This window comes from Trichosurus vulpecula, chromosome 5 (assembly GCF_011100635.1).
Source record: "Trichosurus vulpecula isolate mTriVul1 chromosome 5, mTriVul1.pri, whole genome shotgun sequence".
Lineage (NCBI taxonomy): Eukaryota > Metazoa > Chordata > Mammalia > Diprotodontia > Phalangeridae > Trichosurus > Trichosurus vulpecula.
The window spans coordinates 247,292,276-247,311,080 of NC_050577.1; the positions used below are offsets into that span (position 1 = coordinate 247,292,276).

Consider the following 18,805-nt stretch of genomic DNA (forward strand, 5'->3'; position numbering starts at 1 on the left):
GGGTTGTATTGAGAAAATAGTGGAAACCTCCCTAAGAGTGCTTCTAGTTCATCAAATACAGGCAACAAGAAGAAAAGCATGGAAGCAAGAATACATATATCCCTGGCTTCTCACTTCTTACTCTTCTCCATACAATGTCTTCCTTTTCAAACACCTCCCCCCTAAGCATCCTCTTCTTCCTCTTTAGTCAAGTTACTAGATTTCCAATTCTGTCAATATCTCTTGTTACTTATCTGCATTATTAAGCTTTCATCTTTTCTCTGAGAATCCACTATTTTTAGATGACTCTCTGTTGCCTTGTTAATGCTCTGATTACATAATTCTGGGTACTTAGAATGTTTCAAATGGTTTTTAGTTGAAGACAAGCATAATATCCTATACATGTTAATAATTACACATTTCTGAGAAAATATCAATGCATTATAAAGAAAGGGGTGTGGTTAAACAAGTAAAATGCAAGAGGAAAAAATTAGAAAGGTTGAAGAATTATCATAATGACAAAGGCCAGTCACACCATGTTCAGGAGTAGTAGGGCTATTACTCAATGTATGATTAAGCCGTGTCTTAAACAGTAAAAAGATCAAGATCAACTATTCTACATGGAAAAAATTCATTTATTTGATCAATATCCTAGAAAGGCACATGACTCTTCTGCAGATGTGAATGGTTTCTTATATTAAATTCTGATCTTTCTGCTATTTCCATTGTTAAAAATACCCTTTTTTCTATTAGAGAAAATAATGTCAACATTCCCAAGTCTTGAGGGACCACTAAAGGGAAAAAAAAAACCCTACTGGGAAAAAATTTATATAAATATTTCCTCAAGTTATCTAAAGTCACAAATTAAAGAGACCTACATATGGAAAATGTTATCATTAAAGCTACATTTGTAGATCCAAAAGTAAAGAAAATCTTTTTCTTACCATTTGATCCATGTAAGACACAAAGCACCAAAAAGCATCCACCTCATTCTCCATCACATACAAAAGAGGAGAAAGCAAGTCACTCATTCCTTGGACATATCCTGCAAGAAAAAAAGGGGAAGAAGAACAAGTTACAAACTTAAGTTAACATGTTCCCAAATTTTAATATTAGTAAATACGAATATACTTTAACAGTGGCAAAATGTAAAAAAAAAAAAAAAATGGAAAAATGTTAATACCTTTGCATGCTCTTAAAGACACATATGAATGTCATGCATTATTTCAATGAAAATTGATTAAACAGCTAGTATGTAAAAGAGGCAGAGAAACAGCATAGCATAGTGAATAGAACCTTAGAATCAGGAAAAATTGGGTTCAAGGACTGCCTCTAACACACACTAACCGCACGACCATCAGTAAGTTCTTAAAGCTCTCTGTCTCAGGCAACTCTAGAAGACTATGTTACAGACGCCTTACTCATCTATAGTGTGTGAAGACATTTCCACACCAGGAAATCTCAACAATGATTAAATGACAAACACAAACAAAAAAAAAATAAGAAAACTGCTTGAAAATTCCATTAAATCACATATAGTCATTTAAAATGTTATCCCAAATATGACAATTGACTTAATACTTTCTCAAATAGCTGAATTTAAAGGTAGCTTCAGTCAACACTTCAGAAAACCATACGGATACACATTTTATCACCTATAGCTTTCTTAGGTAACCAAAAAAAGGTAGTATCTTAGTAAATTTCTAAAAAGTTATATACTTCTAGTCTATGCAGTCAACAGTATTACAAGAAAATTCTCCAAATTATCAAGAAAAGATCTATAAGCAACTTAAAGAAGAGAACAAATTATCTTTCTCTCATGACTTGCAAAATGTTAGTGCTCTAACTGCCTACATACAAGCACTTACACGCATGCACTCACATTATCAAGGAGAACTATAAAAATCATTTCTCTACACTGATGAGAGATTTTTAAAAACAAGTAGTATACTGAAAAATGTTTATGAAAATACTATAATAATAGCTTTCTATATTAGCATCTCATTCCTTTGAGAGACCACATGATCCCTGGGGACAGGGACCATCTTATCTAAATACTGTATCTTCTCTAGATTCTAGCTTAGTGCTCAGCCCACAGGAAATGATAGTTTGTCATACTGTGATTTTATAAAGAATTCTCCCAAATGTTTTGTTATTTATTCTTGTTGTTAAGTCATGTCAATATCCAACTCTTCATGACCTCATTTGGAGTTTTCCTGGCAAAGATATTGGAGTGCTTTACCATTTCCTTCTCCAGAAAATTTTTATTGATAAGGAAACTGATGCAAAATGGATTAAATGACTTGCCCAGGGTCACATTGCTAGTGAGCACCTTCTGAGGCCAGATTTGAACTCAGGGAGATGAGTTTTCCTGACTCCAGGGCTGGTGTTTTATCTCTTGTGCCACCTAGCTATGCACCACACCCCCTCAGGCTAATTTTAAAATATTTGCATTTTGAGGAAGGAAAGGCATGGAAAGACCTGAGGATGTGGAGAAATTATAATAAGGATGTTTTTTCTCTCATTTCATATCTGTGCCTATGCTATAACTTAGTCTCAAGAGTTGCTTGGAATGTTGAAAAGTTAAATAGCTTGTCTAGGATCACACAGTCAGTCTGTGACAAAAGCAGGACATGAATGAATCATGGTCTTCATGACTCCAAGGCTGGCACTCTATCAACTATACCATGCTGCCTCTCATAAGAAAGACTATTCTTCCAACGGTATGGACAGATGGAAGGTGGAAGAGGTGGGGAGTGGTAGTAAAGGCAGGAAGATCTATGAAAAGGTAAGGAGAATAATAAAACAAGTCTTAGGGATTGAAAAAAAGGTTATACTAGGGCCATGGATGATAAAGAAAAAGGTAAATATTCAAGAAATGTTACATGGAATCAACAAGACCTGGAAATTGATTAGTTGGGGAGTAGGGAGAAAGAAGAATCAAAGATAACCCCAATACTCCAAATACAGGAGACTGAGTAAACAATGGAACCAGAGACAGAAACAATGAAGAAAGAAAGTAGAACAGATTTGGGGGGAAAGAGAACACCCTATTTTTAATGACAACGGGACATCCAAGTAGAATGTAGGCAACTGTGGATGCAAATGTTCTGTTTTTCCGATGCATACCAAGATTCTTCCAATCATGTAGGTTCAAAACCTTAGAATCACCTTCAACTCCTACATACCCAATCAACTACCAAATCCTGCAGATTCCACCACCACAAGAGTTTTCTCATCCAACCCCTTTTCTCTATTCAAATGCCTACCATTCTAGTTCTTGACTTCATCACCTCTCACTTAGCCTACTGCAACAGCCTTCTAACTTATTCTCCCTGCTGCCCCTCTCCAATACATCCTTCACAAGGCTGCCAAAATAGTATTCTTAAAGCATAGATTTGACAATCAATAAGCTCCAGTAGTTCCTTATTACCTACAGAGTCATATACAAAATCCTATTGTGTGAGGTAGTGAGAGAATAAAGTATGAAGACTTCACAGGGAATATGTATATATGTATTTATGTCTAAAATGTTTGAGAATCAATATTTAGAGAAAAGGGAAATGGGATAAATTTGAGTCTGTGGGAATCTGATTATTTAGCCTTTAGGAATGTCTTTCTCCCCCTTCTTCTTTAGATTTATAGATGTCACCTCAGCTGTGAATGGAATACAAGATTGTGAAAGCTTCCCTATGAATAACTCATGCAAGGCAATATTCAGATAGAGATAGTACAAATTTAGTTAGGATGTGAACCTCACCAGGCCTAAGTTTCGTTTTCCTGTAGATCATATGATTTCGGGGAAACCAGGTGATATTCCCCTCTCCCCCTCCCCTAGCCTACTTACAAATGGCCATCTTAGCATTAAAGTTTCCCTATAAGGTAATTCTGTAGTTTCTGTGCTTGTATTGGGTAAAAACTTATTCCTGGTTAGATTGTGAAGCCACTTGTCTTCACAAATGGGGACAGGAGTCCAGCCTCTGGGGTGGGATTTCTTAGAATTGTTTGTACAAGGGTATATATCTCCCTGCTTGCTTACCCACCCCCCCTCCTTGCCTCTCTTCAATGCTATCTCCACCCTGGTAGTGAGAGATGCCCAATTCTCAAGACTTGACCAAATAAAGCTTCTGGTTTTTTTTTACCTTGAGAAACCAAGACATCTGCTTTTTTTTTTTTACTTGAGGCAGTGGTCTTCTGTCCCACACACTATTTAGCATTTAAAACCCTTTACATCTTAGCTCTAAGCAATACCTATCGGGCCTATTATAAATTGCTCCCATTCATGAACTCTGTGGTCCAGCCATCTGGGCCTTTTTGTTGTTCCTCTAATAATACTCAATACCTTCATCTCCCTATCCCTCACACTTGGAATGCACTCTCTCTCCTAGTTTACTTCAAGGCTTTGTTCAAATACTAACTCCTACAAGAAATCTTTATTTATTTCCTACAATGACTACAGTCATGCTCCATGAAGTTATCTTCTATTTTGTATTTATTTATTTATATATGTGCATGTTATATCCCTTGATCAAAAATAAGTTTCTTGAGGGCAGGGTCTTTCACTTTTGTCTTTCTAGCACTGCATTTAGAAGGTGCTTTAATAAATGCTTACTGATTAATTAGAATATCAAGCAGAGTTAGGTTACCACACAGGTCCATACAATGGGTTAAATTTACCTAAAAACTATAAAATAATCTATTGGTAAATATTTTGGTCAGATACTTACTAGAGGGTTAAGAACTGAACCTTTTATTTCATTGGTATCAGGAACCCCTGGATGAGGAAACTCCCTCCACTAATGAAGGTTTGTACCTTCTGTGCAATTTATAGTCCTAGGGATTTGTCTAGAGTACAAAGAGTTTGAGTCACTTGTCCATGGTCACACTAGAACACTTTAAACATATTTATACACACACAAGAACATTTTAAACATTTACACACACGGACACACACACACACACTCAATCCTTCTCTCTCTCTCTCTCTCTCTCTCTCTCTCCAATTTTCAGGAAAAGAGCAAAAAGTAGCCTTATTTATTGGGTAAACAAACAACGGGTACTCCATTCCATCAATAATCTACCCAATTATTTTTGGAACTTCTAAAGTAATCATATAATTGTACTCACTAATCTTTTTAAAAAAGCAACTGCTTTTTATCATACAAATCACCTTTCCGAAAAGCTAATTTTCACTGAATATAAGAGGAACAGCAAAATAGCAGACATAAAAGTTAAAGCATACAAAATTATGTAATCCTTTTTAAAAAAATCTTTTTTTCTCTCAAGAAATTTGTCTTCATCCTTCTTTATCTTCCCTCTATATATAATCCAGGAAGCATAAGCAACACGATTTCTAATCCAATTTCTCTATTACTGGCTGAATTTACATGTGCTTTCTCCAAATTCTCATCCTACCTCATCTTCTTCTCCTCCTGCTGGTTGAGGCTACTCATGATCCTGTCACAATTCCCACATTCGCTATAAAAGCATAACTGGGAGGCACTTCAGACAGATTTGTCAACACAAAATAAAGTCACTAGTTCTCAAAAAAAAAAAAAAAAAGCCTAGTCTTAGAATTAGCAATGCCTTCATCTTCCTTTTTAATTTCTTTTTTTTTTAACTTTGAATTCCCTTATGTTCCTGCGATCAGACTTAAATAATATTAAATAGAATTGGTGATCAGGGATTTTTACTAACAGGGAAAAAAAAAGTCATACTGGGTCATTTCACTCAAGATATAGCACTTTTTTATATTATTGTTCAATTTTTGCATTTTTATTAATATTGAATAAATTCTTAGAAGGGTGAAGTTATGGTCTCAATTGGGTTTGATAAATAGATTCTTGACCTTGGCTAAATCATATCCTCAATAAGATTTAGGTTCATCAACTGTAAAAGAGGGAGTCTGACAAGAAGGTCCAAGTTCCCTTCTAACCATTAAAAATTGTAAGTTCTATTCTCTAATTGTTCAAGAAATTATTTCTCACTTTGAGAGTTCCAAAGATTTGAAGTTTATCATTCACTCTAATTCCTTTGTGTCTGGGATAGGTAAAGAAAAAACACAACAAAATCATTAGTTATTAATGCTAATAGTGATAATCAACCCTCCTTCTCATTTTAATAACTTGGTTTCTCCATCTCATTTTAATAACTTGGTTTTCTCCATATTTCCAGGACCTAAGCTAAAAGGTAAGTGAAAATTAACAGCTCAACTGCAATAAGTTGACCACAGGGGCAGGCCACGGTCGAACACAGAAATACTGAATTTGGAGCTTGAACACCTGAGTTTCATCTAGTTCTTCCACTTCTGTGACCTTGAGCAAGTCATTTAACTCTTCTAAGCTTCAATTTCCTCATTTCTGAAATGAGAAGGGACTAGGTGATCTCTAAGATCCTATGTTATAACCCTATTAGTGGGGGTGCCCAAGGACACATCTTAATTGTCTTGGGACCAAAAAATGAAGTGTCAGGTGACTGAGTACTCTCTGCACCACAGTACCATGAGCTATGTTCCAGGGACAACTAAATCCAGATCCCTAAACTCTCAGAATGGTTCTAGTTGATCTTAGGGCTTGTCACAAACTATGAAAAGTTTGAAATAAAAGCGACAGAGGATGTAGACCAGCACAAGTGCTTAGCCTTGTAAAGAGTTTATTCCCAAATACAAAGGGCAGAGCTATTATTACTACTGTCACTGACAATACCATTAATAGCTTTATAATTCTATTAGGAATTGTCAGAACAAAGGATATGATTTATTACTCCTATGTGCTCCCAGATTTCTTATAAATATTTTATTAGCCAGGAGGATATAACTTAGGTGAATTTCCCGACAACGGTGGATTTAGCAGTAGGTTGTATTCCTGCTCTGACCTGTAATATTACTGACACCAGATTTTTGATATATGTGTGTGTGTGTGTGTGTGTGTGTGTGTGTGTGTGTGTGTGTGTATATGTATAGTTTGACAGAGCCACGATGGTGGCTGGAAAGCAGGGACTTGCCTAAAGCTCTCCCCCAAGGACCCTCCAAAAACCTATGAAAAATGGCTCTGAACAAATCCTAGAACTGCAGAACCCACAAAATAGCAGAGGAAAGCAGGGCCCCAGCCCAGGACAGCCTGGATGGTCACTGGGTAAGGTCTATCGCACAGAATTGGGAGCGGAAGGGAGCAGAGCATAGCGTGGGCTGCGCCTGGACCAACCAGACCAGAAGCCGGGAGGAACAGGCCCTAGCGCCCTGAATCAGTGAGCTGTGGCAGTTACCAGACTTCTCAACCCACAAACACCAAAGACAACAGAGAAGCTTAGTGGGAAAAAACTGCGGGGACAGAGTAAAAGGAGTTTGAGTTTCAGCCACTGCCCCAGGGGCAGTGGAGGTGGTGCAGCTACAGAACTACAGCTGCAGGTGCTTCTGGCCCCAGGCTCACCTGGTGGGAGGAATTAAGTGGTGCATCAGAGCAGGAGTGCAGAGCCTACTTAAGATCTGAGTCACAGTCCAGGCTGGCAGTTCTTGGGAGAGGAGGAGCGCTGGTGTGGCAGAGCTTGATGTGTAGAAATAGCTCTGAAAACAACAGCACAGCCCCTCAAGCTTGGGATAAAGTATTCTCTACTCTACAAGCAGTCACACCCCAAAGAAAAACTCAAGGGTCAAGTAGTTGGCTGGGAACATGGCCAGGCAGCAAAAACAGACTCAGATTCAGACTCAGACTTTGGAATCTTTCTTTGGTGACAAAGAAGACCAAAACATACAGCCAGAAGAAGTCAACAAAGTCAAAGAGCCTACATCAAAAGCCTCCAAGAAAAACATGAAACTGGTCTCAGGCCATGGAAGAACTCAAAAAGGATTTGGAAAAGCAAGTTAGAGAAGTAGAGGAAAAACTGGGAAGAGAAATGAGAGTGATGCAAGAAAACCATGAAAAACAAGTCAATGACTTGCTAAAGGAGACCCAAAAAAATACTGAAGAAAACAACACCTTAAAAAATAGACTAACTCAAATGGCAAAAGAGCTCCAAAAAGCCAATGAGAAGAAGAATGCCTTGAAAGGCCAAATTAGCCAAATGGAAAAGGAGGTCCAAAAGACCACTGAAGAAAATACTACCTTGAATATATATAGTCTGATTTGGATGATGGATAAGAACATGAAACAAAGATGAGATGAAAAGGGAGAATCATGGAATTACATAACAGGAACATCTATCTAATCCTGTCCAGCTGATAGAAATGACTCTTTTACCACTGAATGACTTACCTATATACTGAGAAGGGTACCTATATGACTTACCTATATACCTATGTACCCAATATTGATTAAGTTAACTTGATTTGCACAAGCAATGAAAAGCTCTTCTAATTATGATCAGCCTAGCAAACATAAGCCAATCCATGTACACAAGGTTCGCAAACTTTCCTAATTAAAATGACCATAATCATTGGGAGTGGGGCAAGAGAGAGGGAGAGGGACTGAAGTTCAAACTGACTGACTGCCCCTAAAGTCTTTCTCCCACACAGTCCCTGTGAATCTGCTCATCAACAACAATCAGATATAAGGCAGAGACTCAGAGGCCTGGGGTCTGGATATGGGTACACATCATACTGTATGCCTGAGCCACTGTTCATTTGTATGCCTGTGGGAATAGGGAGTCACACACTTGCATGCCTGAGAGTACTGCCTGACTTGTAGCACTTATGCTCCTTCTTGGTACCTCATCCACAATCTCCTCACATCACCCTAAGGATGAATTCGTTTATAAATTCCTAGGAGGAAGCTACGTTTAACTTCTGACTGAGGACCTCTATAAATAAAGAACTCATTGGCTCCCAAGGTAGCTCAGTGCATTTCTGGACAACTCATAAGTATCAGAAATTTTCCTTAATTTACAGGAAGCCTGCTTCTCTGTAACTTTAATCAACTGGTCCTACTTTTTTTCTCTGAGGAGTAGAAGAACAATTCAAATCCCTTTTCCAAGTGACAACTATTCAGATACTAAAAACAGCTACAATCTTTATCCCAACCAATCCAAGGCAAACTAAAAGAACTTTTTTTTTTTCTGATGAGGCCATTAGTATCACCTAAAATGTTTATCTGGTCTTCATATTAACTTGATATGCAATGACTCTTTCAATTGAGGTGCTGGCTGAATAGAGAAACCAGAGAAAACAATGATTTCTCTTGTGTTACTTGATGGAGCAGAGTAGCATAACCAAATTGGTACAGCATTATCAAATGCATGAATGGAGGATTTGGGAGGCAGATCACACTTTGGTTGCTTGGCCCCTGAGTCTTGCTTTCTTGGTTGGAATGGTACCTGTTTAGTAGCAGATAAGGGTCCAAAAGTTGGAAGATTATTTTAAAGATTCATTCTACTTCCTACCTTATTTTCAATTCCCTGACTACATCACTGTCAGGAATCCAATTACAAGCATTTATTAAGTACAAAGCACTTTGTATTTTACTCTAGAGATTATAAATTTACTTCTTTCTAGGAAGTATTCTCATGATGTCAACGATCCCCTTTGAAAACAAATGACCAACAAGATCCCCCATGATAATGGGGTGATCCAACATATAAACAGATAAGTATGTTAATGATTATTTGATAAGGTAAAGAACACTAACAACTCAGGAGGATAGGAAAAGTTTTACCATAGAAGTGGCACATGAATTGATCCTTAAAGGAAAACAGACCTTAGAAGAGGTAGAGGTGGAGAGAACAGATTAGGAAGACCTTACATTTGGTCCAATACCTTCAGTTCACAGATGAAGAAATAGAAAGCATAACTACCCTATCCACATTACATGATTAGACAGTTAACAGAACTGGATCTAGAACAATTCTCTGAGTTTTTCGATACATCATGCTACCTACCTCAATATCAAATTTGGACTTGGAGGAATAACAAAAAATGAAAAGAAAATTCTAAGCTCCTCGTAGCAAGACCTTTCCATGTTTGTCTTTGCCTGGCACCGTACAGTAACTGTCTTGATTAACAGCAAACACTTATTAAATTTTAGATTAAATTAGAAAAGCAAGATGCTTGGTTCAGTAGGACACGGTACCAGGGATCTGTGATTTTAATCCTAATGTTGAGTAGTAACATCTCTGTACAGTGAAACCTATGCTAGATGGAACCCTGGTACAAGAATCACTCTTGGCTACCTGGGTCTTCCATAAAACTGAGGGTTCACATCTTTTAAGCTTATTGCCTACCTTAACCACTTTAGACGAACAGCTTTATAAAATTTATTACATACTGTCCTGCCTTCCTCAAACAATGTATGCCGAACATGATTTAAGTTTTTCTTGGTTAGGTTCATTAGAAATATCAATTTTGTACTATCTGGTAATTCAGTAATGCCCTTGAATTTATATCAAAGTACAGACAGTTCTCACTTTATATAAAGTGAACCATTCTATAGACTGCTATTGTGCAATGCAATGCAAATTTTCCCACAGATGTGGGGAAGTGGGGGAGGGAAGGGAGGCAGGAGGAGGCCAACGCATGGCTTAGGGACACACAGAGGCCAGGGATAGAGAAGTGAAAACAGGAGGAGGAACACACGGAGCCCAGGGCCAACCACATGGGGGCCTGGCTGGAACTGAAAGGAAGAGCACACAAAGGGGCAGACACATGAGGATCAGACACAGACAAGAGAGGACAGGTGACATACTGGGATCAGGGACAGACATGCAGTACCCGAGCTCAGATGGACAGAAGACAGATGGGGCGGGGGGGGGGGGGGTCCGCGGACACGTGGGTAGGTGGCCAGAGCAGAGAAAGGTCTCCTCTCTTCTCACGGGAGGTCTCAAGCCAATCCCCCGATCCAGCAGCAGTAGCAGGGATGGTCTCACTTGACGGGCTTTTGTTTTTGGGGGGGGGGGGGGAGGTGCAGAGCACCCAACCAAGCAGCAGGAACAAAGAGAGAGAGCAAAGTACTGTACAGTAAAGTTAACATGAGTGGTTTTATGGAATGCAAATTTCCTTCAGAATTCTTTACATAAAGTTGAATTTGTGTTATGCAAATTTACATGCACTGAGGACTGTCTATACTCTGTTTAGGAAGGGGCTGTTTGCCCCTGAAATAAATGGTTAATACTACTGTGCTATCTTTCTGTGCCTACTTTCTGTCTCTTCACTTCAAGTCAGTTGTCACTTCTTGCTGCTTTCAGTATCTCCACCCTCTTCCCTACTGTCTACCAAGTTCAAACTACATAACCAGGCAGCTAGACTGGACCTCTAGCATCACTATACCATTTTAGCCTCATTTCAAATTACTCTCCTCCTTGTAATCTCTCCTGTACATGCCTCATGCTTTCATTCCTTTGTTCACATTTTTCTCCTGGTCTCCAATGTTCTACCTCCTACTCCAAGCCCGAGTTTGATTACCTCAACTTTCTTTAATTTAACTACTTCTGTTGGTGGGAACAATATTCACACATTTTCCCATGATCAAAACTTTGGGGTCATGCTTAATAACTTTACAGACATATGTACCACCACTTTTACAATCTCTTTTCTATCTTGTGTGCTTTTTAAAAGTTTACTTTCTTACAATCTTGTGAATACCTGTACCTGTTCATGGAAGCTAAGATAAAAAATTATTTTAAAGTAAATTAGATCTAAAAAACGCCCCCACCAAAGAGAATCATTTCACTAGACCATGTTTGTCCTACTGCAAAACATTACCATAAAAATGTTTCAAATGCAAATGCAGTATTAAGTTTTTGTAAATAAAAGATTTATAAACTCCCTCTCAGTTGTGAAAGATATCTTTACAAGTTATTACAGGCTAAAAAATTTCTAAAGAATTAGTTGTAAACTTGAAGCTTTCATACAGGATCACTGATATACTTTTAGTGCACACTGTAAAGAAAGTAGTACAATTAGTCTTGCTTTTCTGATGAGTTTTAGTGTATTTTATTTTATACCTGATGTCCTTTGGAAGTATGTCATGGGCTGCAGGGGCAAGAATTAATATATAAATTCCTTTTAATTAAAGAAAGATTAAGGTTGATTAAATTAGCATTCAATAACACTTCAGATTATAGAGTAGTGCTGACTGATACACATATTAATAAGCATGAATGTAGGCCCTGAAGTATTTCATCAAAATTGTTTTCATAGAAAATTAGCATGTGGAGTAAAAAGTGAGGGGAAGGGGGGGATAAGGAAGAAGACTCAACAAGCCTAATATACTCCCTCTTAAAATGAACAGAATTTTGAAAGACACATCTCATAACAATAACAACAGGAACAGAGGACAGAGCTTTAGCGATTACAAAGTCCTTTCCAGGCACTTTGTTACTCACAACAAGCCTGGGAGGTCAACACAACAGGTGTTGGGCCATCATCATGCAATGCGTTGTTACAAGGAAATTTTCCACATAGCTAAAATAACAAAAATTTGTTTTCTATTTAACTCTTGGATGAAAATCTTCCTGCAAATTTCCCTGTCTCCTTAAATAGAGGGATCCAACATCATAAAAAGACCCAGTGAGGTTTCAAAAAATATGAAACACATGTAGATTAGGTTCCTACTAAAAAAAAAAATGAGCAAAAGATCTGATTGACAACAGTTTTCCTTTTCTCCTTCAAGCAAAATTCAGTTGCCACAAAAATGGTTACAAGGGCTCCAGAGAAGTATGAAGACATAATTTCTTTCCTCCCAAATTATAACCACAGGCCTGCTCAGAAAGTAAAACAAGGCAAGATAAACCTTATTTGCTTGTCGTTGAGGCTTCAATATTCTAGGTGCATAAGTGAACATGTTTGTAAAACTGGACAAGGTACAAAAAAGTGTGACTAGAATTATTTTTAAACTATAACCTGCATTTCTCACTTATCAGTTGTAAGATTTAAACTCATTTCTTCCAAGAAGCCTTCCCTAATTAACTCTACCCCATTTTCTTCTCTCCTTTATTCTTCATCTCTCGACTTTTGTAGTATTTATATTAATCACGTAGCATTTACTGTCACAAAGTAACTTTGTAAAGGCATTTCACGTGCATGTTTGCCTCCCTAACTAAATTTTATGCTCTTCAACAAGAGAGACCTTGGTTTCTATTTCTTTAGTGCCTCCCATCCCTAATCCCCACAGCAGATACCCACAGTAGGGGACAAGAGTCTGTATCAGGTCAACTAAAATGCCAAACTAATATAGTTATGTGGCAAAAATCGCACACACTCTCCTTGCTATGGACTACACAGAAGATCCTCAAGACTATCAACATCCCTTAATCTCTAAACTTTCATCATGAACACCAGAGCTGTAGAACTCTCTCCCCTCCCCGTCCTCCCTCCCTCTCCCTAAACCACACCTTAGTCTCAAACCTTTGGAAAACAAAAAAGGAACTCTTCTCACAAAAAATTTGAGGGCACCAATAGTAGAAGCTCAACAAATTCTTTATGAACTAAACAACAGACTTCGTTAATCTGGAGTACAAGTAATGAATCCTCATCATCTCAAAAGTTACGATATCTCAACAAGTTATGATTTTTTAATAAGTGTATAAATATACCTGCCAAGAATCTCTCTCAATGAACTACCATCTTTGACTTGCCCAGAGGGTCACATAGCTAGTAAGTGTCTAAGACCAGCTCTGAATTCAGGAAGATGAGTTTTTCTGACTTCAGGCCCAGCATTCTATTCGCCACCATCCTTAATGCAAACATATCCAAATTCAAGTATAGCTCATAGTACTTTCATTTATAAAAATGCTCTCCTCACAGCAATTCAGCACAAATACTATTATTTCTATTTTAGAGATAAGGAAACTAAGAATCAGAGAGGTCAAATGACTTGACCATGATCAAACACCTAAGCATCATGGCCAGGATTTGAGACCAAGTTCAATACCCCGTACATTAACTATGATGCTGTGAAACCCTAACGTAATATTAATCTTCATATATATTATTCCTATGGAACTATCTCCTTTAACATCATAAATGATCTATATTCAAGTCACATTACTCCCTCGTTTGCCAAAGCTATAATTTAATGACAAACTACAGTTACTTACAAATAACATATTATCCCTGTTACTTGAGGTAGCCACTCTGGTCCCCATTCTGGTACGAGAGGCTTCAGAAAACTTTAAGCTCTGTCCTGAGAGGTGCCAGTCACTTAGACTGCATGGTAGGGCACATGCCTATTCTAGGGATAACTGCCACAAGGCCTCTCCAGTTTTTCCAATCCCACTTGAGAACTACACAGGAAAATGTCAAAGGGGCCTTAGTTTAAGTCTCATTAAACAAGGATGGAAAAATATAATAGCTCTCAGAGATAATATTTCTTCAAAGATCTATTTTACTAAAGAAGAAAATGCTTTTCATATCAAATGTTAGAAAAGGGCCCAGAACTGTGATTTCACTGACATAGCAAACTCCCTACTAAGGAAGTTCCTTTATCTTTATACTTTATCTTCAATGCATACTTTATCTTCAACTTCTAGTCTTAGAAAATTCCCTAGAGTACTGAGATGTTAAGACGCTCAAGGTCATACAGTGAATGTGTGTCACAGGCAGGACTTGAACCCAGGTCTTCCAGGCTACAAAGGCCAGTTCTCTATCCATTACACCACATGCCTCTCATCAACTGTTAAGGTACTCAGACTATTGAAGATATAAGATATAAAATGAAGCTGAGAATATCTGAATTAGAATTACTAGGCCAAATTAAAATTTTTTCTAGGAGGCTAGGCCCAACTCATATCATTTTACTAAAGTATAATGGAAGGAAGTAACCCTATAGCAGTCAAGAAATATGGTTACGGATGCTCTGCTTCAACTTAATAAATCATAATTTTAAGGAAGGAAAACTCTGTATAGCTATAATCTACCTCTTAAAAGTTGGAAACAATCCACTGAATGTAAGATTATGGCTTGCCTGTGTTGGAAATCTACCACCTTCTTGAAGGAAATATTGTGAGGGGATTTCGCTGGCCTTTCTAGCCAAAATGGCTTACATACTACTCAGAAGAGATTTTCCCGAAAGGGGTTTGAGAAACGAAGGATCATAAACCGAGGGGTCTGGCAGAGCATTTTAATTGATCATTCCCTTCAAGAAGTGAAAATATGGGGAGGAGTAACAGAAAGGTTCTGCCCACCTAGGAGAAGTGGGAATTTTAAGTGGCAACAGGAAACAACTTAAATCAATTGGGTGTTGGGGTCAAATAGTCCAGGGAAATTATGGGGACATTTGGGATATCTGATATATAGGGTTTAATACCTCTAGGCCTGAATCTGATTCATCATCTTTCCCATTTCATAGATGATTCTCCCTAATGACCTCTCTCAGCTAAGAACCTTGCCATTTAGCTTACTTAAAAAAATTAAAGCTATTTACCATAAGCTCTCTTTTTCCCCATTCTCTTTATCTCAAAAGCCCTTGACATCATCACCTACACTCTGCTCCTTTCCCCAAGTCTCTGACAAAAAGATGGCCTTTCTCTTTGCCAAGACCAATCCTTCTACATGTGTGCTTGATCCTACCCCCTCCCCTCTTCTCTATTAGAATGTATACTCAACTATCCTCCCCCTCCTCTTTCAAATCATCAATCTCTTCCTCTCAACTATTTTTTCCTACTGCTTTCAAACATGTCCAAATATTCCCCATTATTAAATAAAAAATCCACCTCTTTCCACTTACTGTGAGTATTCCCCAAGGTTCTGCTCTGGGTCCCTTTTTTCTTCTCCCTCCATATTGTCATCAGTTTCCATGGATTTAAGTACTATCTCTATGTATATGACTTCTAGTTCTATAAGTCCAGCCCTATTCTCTCCCCCAAGATTCAGCCCTGGATCAACAATTTTTTATTGTACTTTTCAAACTGAATGTCCCAGAGATATCTTAAACTCAAAGTGTCTAGAACTGCACTTATCTTTCCTCTAAAACCCTCCTCTCTCCAAAACTTCCCTATTTCTATTGAAAGCAATATCTGTCCAGTGACTCTGATCTGTAATCCTAGCATTATCTCCAACTCTGCGGTTTCCTCACTCTACAGGTTTAGTTGACAAATTTTACCAATTCTAATTTCACAACTTCTCTTGCATATCTAACCCCTTCTCTCCACTCACACAGGTTGCCTGCCTTAGTTTACATCCTCTTACCACCTCTTGAATTAAGAGCCCCCAAGTGAAGTTCCCTGCCTCAAGTCACTCACCACTCCAATCAACCTATACAATGCAACCAAAGTAACTTTCCTTAAGTGTAAATATGACCATGTGACTTCCCTCCTCAACAAACTCCAGTAGCTTCCTACTGCCTTTAGGATAAAAAGATAAATTCCTCTAGTTAGCTTTTACACCACTTTACAATCTAACACCAACCTATCTTTGCAAACTGGTCAAATATTATATATCCCCATCCAGCACTCTATGATCCAGCTAAACTGGCCTTCTCTCTGTTCCTCACTCACCCCCATCCACTTCCCATCTCTGTGCTTTTAAACTGATTATCTCCCATGCTTGGAATGCACTCCCTCTTTAACTCACACAGGCTCTCTTTTCCTTTAAGATGTCACTTAGATACCATCTTCTGCACAAAGACTTTCTGGTGGCCATAAAATGTTAGCTAGCTTGCACTTCCTCTCAAGCTACCTTGCACTTAAACTACTTTATATATTTATATTTGCTAACTTTACATTTATGCTACATATATTTTTATCTGTATTGGTTATCTTTCCCATGAGAGTATAACACTGACAGTAGGAATAGTTTCATTTTTTGTACTTGTGTATCTAAGGACTTAGCAGAATACCTGACATAGAAAAGGTATTTAATCAATATGTGTTGACTAACTGATTATATGGCAAGCCAGGAAGACTTTAGCTTGCCCTCTTTAAGACCCTGACAGTCAAACTATCAGAAAGAGATTTTTGAATGAAAGAGAAAAGATTTAAAAGTCTCCACATAAGCAATTCTAAATTAGTTGAGCACAGAAACACATACTATTTGGCAAATTATGACGGTGGTGCCTGGAATAAGGATAAAACCATGCTAAAGACTCTAGAGAAATGTAAATATAGTTCTTACCTGCTCTGACAAATAACCTTGCCATTTTCTGGACAACAATACACAACAGAAAATAGGAGAATAGGACTAAATGTTAAAAATCAAAATCATCCAGGCTCTAAAAACACCAGGTATACAAAGGATTAGTGACAATAACAGGCACTAGCAATCAGCAAGAACTTTAAATTCTAAACTATAAAAAATACTTTTAAAAGGTGATTTAAGAGAACTTACCCAAATCAAAATCATACATACAATAGGTCATCAAAATGTCATGAAGTAAAATCAATCCTGGATTATCTTTGCCTTCATAAAACTTGTTTGTTCGGTCTGTTCTCTTAACATCTTTTTCTGAAAAGAAAAAAAAATTGTCACAGTAATTTAAATGCCTCCCAAAACCAATTTTATTAATCTCAAATCTTAATAACTGAGGGGTGGAGCCAAGATGGCAGCTGGAAAGCAGGGACTTGCGTAAGCTCCCCCACCAAGGTCCCTCCCAAAACCTATACAAAATAGCTCTGAACAAATTCTAGAACTGCAGAACCCACAAAATAGCAGAGGGAAGCAGGGCCCCAGCCCAGGACAGCCTGGATGGTCACTGGGTAAGGTCTATCGCATAGAACTGGGAGCGGAGGGGAGCAGAGCCCAGGGTGGGCTGCACCCGGACCAACCAGACCAGAAGCCGGGAGGAACAGGCCCTAGCGCCCTGAATCAGTGAGCTGCAGCAGTTACCAGACTTCTCAACCCACAAACACCAAAGACAACAGAGAAGCTTAGTGGGAAAAAACTGCGGGGACAGAGTAAAAGGAGTTTGCAGTGGCAGCAGAGGTGGTGCAGCTACAGAACTACAGCTGCAGGTGCTTCTGGCCCCAGGCCCACCTGGTGGGAGGAATTAAGTGATGCATCAGAGCAGGAGTGCAGAGCCTACTTAAGATCTGAGTCACAGTCCAGGCTGGCAGTTCTTGGGGGAGGAGGAGTGCTGGTGTGGCAGAGCTTGCTGTGTAGAAAAAGCACTGGAAAACAACAGCACAGCCCCTCAAGCTTGGGACAAAGTACTCTCTACTCTACAAGCAGTCACACCCCAAAGAAAAACTCAAGGGTCAAGTAGGTGGCTGGGAACATGGCCAGGCAGCAAAAATGCACTCAGATTCAGACTCAGACTTTGGAATCTTTCTTTGGTGACAAAGAAGACCAAAACATACAGCCAGAAGAAGTCAACAAAGTCAAAGTGCCTACATCAAAAGCCTCCAAGAAAAACATGAACTGGTCTCAGGCCATGAAGAGCTCAAAAAGGATTTGGAAAGGCAAGTAAGAGAAGTAGAGGAAAAATTGGGAAGAGAAATGAGAGTGATGCAAGAAAACCATGAAAAACAAGTCAATGACTTGCTAAAGGAGACCCAAAAAAATACTGAAGAAAACAACACCTTAAAAAACAGACTAACTCAATGGCAAAAGAGCTCCAAAAAGCCAATGAGGAGAAGAATGCCTTGAAAGGCCAAATTAGCCATATGGAAAAGGAGGTCCAAAAGACCACTGAGGAAAATACTACCTTAAAAATTAGATTCGTGCAAGTAGAAGCTAGTGACTTGATGAGAAATCAAGATATCATAAAACAGAACCAAAGGAATGAAAAAATGGAAGACAATGTGAAATATCTCATTGGAAAAACCACTGACCTGGAAAATAGATCCAGGAGACAGAATTTAGAAATTATTGGACTACCTGAAAGCCATGATCAAAAAAAGAGCCTAGATACCATCTTTCAAGAAATTATCAAGGAGAACTGCCCTGATATTCTAGAGCCACAGGGCA

At 38.4% G+C, this 18,805-nt stretch overlaps 1 protein-coding gene across 1 annotated transcript in view; it reads right to left on the reverse strand.

The window, feature by feature from the left end:
- The window catches only part of TBC1D15 (TBC1 domain family member 15), an 82,439-nt gene that overhangs the window by 10,805 nt on the left and 52,829 nt on the right, over nucleotides 1-18,805 (reverse strand). Inside the window, exons 11-12 of the mRNA XM_036759611.1 lie at nucleotides 17,228-17,344; nucleotides 924-1,024 (exon numbers count right to left, since the gene is read on the reverse strand). Of these exons, the coding sequence (XP_036615506.1) occupies nucleotides 924-1,024; nucleotides 17,228-17,344 (218 nt within the window). The remainder of the gene's footprint in view (nucleotides 1-923; nucleotides 1,025-17,227; nucleotides 17,345-18,805) is intronic.